We start from the raw sequence: 5,000 nt of genomic DNA, 5'->3' as shown, positions 1-5,000 counted from the left end.
ATATCTAATGAAACCGTCGCTGGAATTGATATCTCATTTAAAGAGAAAGATATCAAATATCTGGAGTTTCTTTTTGTATATTATATGGATGATCCGATCCGCAAGGGCCATGATTGGGAATTGTTTGATCGTCTTTCTCCGAATAAGAGGCGAAACATAATCAACTTGAATTCGGGACAGCTATTCGAAATCTTAGTGAAAGACTGGATTTGTTATCTCATGTTTGCTTTTCGTGAAAAAATACCAATTGAAGTGGAGGGTTTCTTCAAACAACAAGGAGCTGGGTCAACTATTCAATCAAATGATATTGAGCATGTTTCCCATCTCTTCTCGAGAAACAAGCGGGCTATTTCTTTGCAAAATTGTGCTCAATTTCATATGTGGCAATTCCACCAAGATCTCTTCGTTAGTTGGGGGAAGAATCCGCACGAATCGGATTTTTTGAGGAAAATATCGAGAGAGAATTGGATTTGGTTAGACAATGTGTGGTTGGTAAACAAGGATAGATTTTTTAGCAAGGTACGAAATGTATCGTCAAATATTCAATATGATTCTACAAGATCTAGTTTCGTTCAAGTAACGGATTCTAGCCAATTGAACGGATCTTCTGATCAATTCATAGATCCTTTCGATTCCATTAGTAATGAGGATTCGGAATATCACTATCACACATTGATCAATCAAAGAGAGATTCAACAACTAAAAGAAAGATCGATTCTTTGGGATCCTTCCTTTATTCAAACGGAAGGAAGAGAGATAGAATCAGACCGATTCCCTAAATACCTTTCTGGATATTCCTCAATGCCCCGGCTATTCACGGAACGTGAAAAGCGAATGAATAATCATCTGCTTCCGGAAGAAAGCGAAGAATTTTTTTGGAATTCTACAAGAGCCATTCGTTCTTTTTTCTCTGACAGATGGTCAGAACTTCATCTGGGTTCGAATCCTACTGAGAGGTCCACTAGGGATCAGAAATTGTTGAAGAAAGAACAAGATGTTTCTTTTGTCCCTTCCAGGCGATCGGAAAATAAAGAAATAGTTAATATATTCAAGATAATTACGTATTTACAAAATACCGTCTCAATTCATCCTATTTCATCAGATCTGGGATGTGATACGGTTCCGAAGGATGAACTGGATATGGACAGTTCCAATAAGATTTCATTCTTGAACAAAAATCCATTTTTTTATTTATTTCATCTATTCCATGAACGGAAGAGGGGGGGATACACGTTACGCCACGATTTTGAGTCAGAAGAGAGATTTCAAGAAATGGCAGATCTATTCACTCTATCAATAACCGAGCCGGATCTGGTGTATCATAAGGGATTTGCCTTTTCTATTGATTCCTACGGATTGGATCAAAGACAATTCTTGAAGGAGGTTTTCAACTCCAGGGATGAATTGAAAAAGAAATCTTTATTGGTTCTACCTCCTATTTTTTATGAAGAAAATGAATCTTTTTATCGAAGGATCAGAAAAAATTGGGTCCGGATCTCCTGCGGGAATTTTTTTGAAGATCCAAAACCAAAAAGAGTGGTATTTGCTAGCAACAACATAATGGAGGCAGTCAATCAATATAGATTGATCCGAAATCTGATTCAAATCCAATTCCAATATAGTCCCTATGGGTACATAAGAAATGTATTGAATCGATTCTTTTTAATGAAGAGACCTGATCGCAACTTCGAATATGGAATTCAAAGGGATCTAATAGGAAATGATACTCTGAATCATAGAACTATAATGAAAGATACGATCAACCAACATTTATCGAATTTGAAAAAGAGTCAGAAGAAATGGTTCGATCCTCTTATTTTTCTTTCTCGAACCGAGAGATCCATAAATCGGGATCCTAATGCATATAGATACAAATGGTCCAATGGGAGCAAGAATTTCCAGGAGCATTTGAAACATTTCGTTTCTGAGCGGAAGAGCCGTTTTCAAGTAGTGTTCGATCGATTATGTATTAATCAATATTCGATTGATTGGTCTGAGGTTATTGATAAAAAAGATTTGTCTAAGTCACTTCGTTTCTTTTTGTCCAAGTTACTTCGTTTTTTGTCCAAGTTACTTCTCTTTTTGTCTAACTCACTTCCTTTTTTCTTTGTGAGTTTCGAGAATATCCCCATTCATAGGTCTGAGATCCACATCTATGAATTGAAAGGTCCGAACGATCAACCCTGCAATCAGTTGTTAGAATCAATAGGTCTTCAAATCGTTCATTTTAAAAAATTGAAACCCTTTTTATTGGATGATCATAATACTTCTCAAAAATCGAAATTCTTGATCAATGGAGGAACAATATCACCATTTTTGTTCAATAAGATACCAAAGTGGATGATTGACTCATTCCATACTAGAAAGAATCGCAGGAAATCTTTTGATAACACGGATTCCTATTTCTCAATCGTATCCCACGATCAAGACAATTGGCTGAATCCCGTGAAACCATTTCAGAGAAGTTCATTGATATCTTCTTTTTCTAAAGCAAATCGACTTCGATTCTTGAATAATCCACATCACTTCTGCTTCTATTGTAACAAAAGATTCCCTTTTTATGTGGAAAAGGCCCGTCTCAATAATTCTGATTTTACGTATGGACAATTCCTCACTATCTTGTTCATTCACAACAAAATATTTTCTTCGTGTGGTGGTAAAAAAAAACATGCTTTTTGGAGAGAGATACTATTTCACCTTCGTCAATCGAGTCACAGGTATCTAACATATTCATATCTAACGATTTTCCACAAAGTGGTGACGAAAGGTTAACTTGTACAAATCTTTCCATTTTCCAATTCGATCCGATCCATTAGTCGTAGAGCTATTTACTCGATTGCAGACATTTCTGGAACACTCTAATAGAGGGACAAAGAGTAAATTTGGAAAGAACGTATTGTCAAACTCTTTCAGATATGAATCTATCCGATTCAGAAGAGAAGAGCTTGCATCAGTATTATTCAATTCAAACGTGGGTTTGATTCACATATTTCTGAAATATTTACAGAGGAACGGAGGTGTCTGTTGTGAAAAAAGCGGACAGTTGAGATAATAGAACCTTTAGAAAGTGTTCAACATTACTTTGTTTTTATACCAACTCTTCTTGGGGGTACGATATCCGTTTATGCTTGATTGTAAGATATTAACTTGTGAATCAAACCCACGTTTGAATTGAAATTGAGATATGACAAGCTAGTTCTCTTCTGAATCGGATAGATTCATTTCTGAAAAGTTTGACATTACGTGTTCCAAATTTACTCTTTGTCCCTCAATAGAGTGTTCCAGAAAGCTCTGCAACGAGTAAATAGCTCTACGAACATGGATCGGATCGAATTGGAAAATGGAAAGATTTGTACAAGTTATACCTTTCGTCACCACTTTGTGGAAAATCGTTAGATATGAATATGTTAGATACCTGTGACTCGATTGACGAAGGTGAAATAGTATCTCTCTCCAAAAAAGCATGTTTTTTTTACCACCACACGAGAAAATATTTTGTTGTGAATGAACAAGATAGTGAGGAATTGTCCATACGTAAAATCAGAATTATTGAGACGGGCCTTTTCCACATAAAAAGGGAATCTTTTGTTACAATAGAAGCAGAAGTGATGTGGATTATTCAAGAATCGAAGTCGATTTGCTTTAGAAAAAGAAGATATCAATGAACTTCTCTGAAATGGTTTCACGGGATTCAGCCAATTGTCTTGATCGTGGGATACGATTGAGAAATAGGAATCCGTGTTATCAAAAGATTTCCTGCGATTCTTTCTAGTATGGAATGAGTCAATCATCCACTTTGGTATCTTATTGAACAAAAATGGTGATATTGTTCCTCCATTGATCAAGAATTTCGATTTTTGAGAAGTATTATGATCATCCAATAAAAAGGGTTTCAATTTTTAAAATGAACGATTTGAAGACCTATTGATTCTAACAACTGATTGCAGGGTTGATCGTTCGGACCTTTCAATTCATAGATGTGGATCTCAGACCTATGAATGGGGATATTCTCGAAACTCACAAAGAAAAAAGGAAGTGAGTTAGACAAAAAGAGAAGTAACTTGGACAAAAAACGAAGTAACTTGGACAAAAAGAAACGAAGTGACTTAGACAAATCTTTTTTATCAATAACCTCAGACCAATCAATCGAATATTGATTAATACATAATCGATCGAACACTACTTGAAAACGGCTCTTCCGCTCAGAAACGAAATGTTTCAAATGCTCCTGGAAATTCTTGCTCCCATTGGACCATTTGTATCTATATGCATTAGGATCCCGATTTATGGATCTCTCGGTTCGAGAAAGAAAAATAAGAGGATCGAACCATTTCTTCTGACTCTTTTTCAAATTCGATAAATGTTGGTTGATCGTATCTTTCATTATAGTTCTATGATTCAGAGTATCATTTCCTATTAGATCCCTTTGAATTCCATATTCGAAGTTGCGATCAGGTCTCTTCATTAAAAAGAATCGATTCAATACATTTCTTATGTACCCATAGGGACTATATTGGAATTGGATTTGAATCAGATTTCGGATCAATCTATATTGATTGACTGCCTCCATTATGTTGTTGCTAGCAAATACCACTCTTTTTGGTTTTGGATCTTCAAAAAAATTCCCGCAGGAGATCCGGACCCAATTTTTTCTGATCCTTCGATAAAAAGATTCATTTTCTTCATAAAAAATAGGAGGTAGAACCAATAAAGATTTCTTTTTCAATTCATCCCTGGAGTTGAAAACCTCCTTCAAGAATTGTCTTTGATCCAATCCGTAGGAATCAATAGAAAAGGCAAATCCCTTATGATACACCAGATCCGGCTCGGTTATTGATAGAGTGAATAGATCTGCCATTTCTTGAAATCTCTCTTCTGACTCAAAATCGTGGCGTAACGTGTATCCCCCCCTCTTCCGTTCATGGAATAGATGAAATAAATAAAAAAATGGATTTTTGTTCAAGAATGAAATCTTATTGGAACTGTCCATATCCAGTTCA

The 5,000-nt window shown here is 35.7% G+C and overlaps 1 protein-coding gene and 1 pseudogene across 1 annotated transcript in view; one reads left to right on the top strand and one right to left on the bottom strand.

The window, feature by feature from the left end:
* LOC125602605 overlaps positions 1-3,052 on the top strand; it is a 3,693-nt pseudogene extending 641 nt beyond the window's left edge.
* Positions 3,053-3,493: 441 nt separating this feature from the next.
* The window catches only part of LOC125602598 (protein Ycf2-like), a 3,282-nt gene continuing 1,775 nt past the window's right edge, over positions 3,494-5,000 (bottom strand). Inside the window, exon 1 of the mRNA XM_048774150.1 lies at positions 3,494-5,000. This exon is cut by the window's right edge and continues 1,775 nt beyond it. Within this exon, the coding sequence (XP_048630107.1) occupies positions 3,893-5,000 (1,108 nt within the window). The 3' untranslated portion in view covers positions 3,494-3,892.

The sequence above is a fragment of the Brassica napus genome, unplaced genomic scaffold (assembly GCF_020379485.1).
Source record: "Brassica napus cultivar Da-Ae unplaced genomic scaffold, Da-Ae ScsIHWf_2912;HRSCAF=3697, whole genome shotgun sequence".
Classification (NCBI taxonomy): Eukaryota; Viridiplantae; Streptophyta; class Magnoliopsida; order Brassicales; family Brassicaceae; genus Brassica; species Brassica napus.
This window is presented reverse-complemented; position numbering and strand designations above follow the sequence as displayed.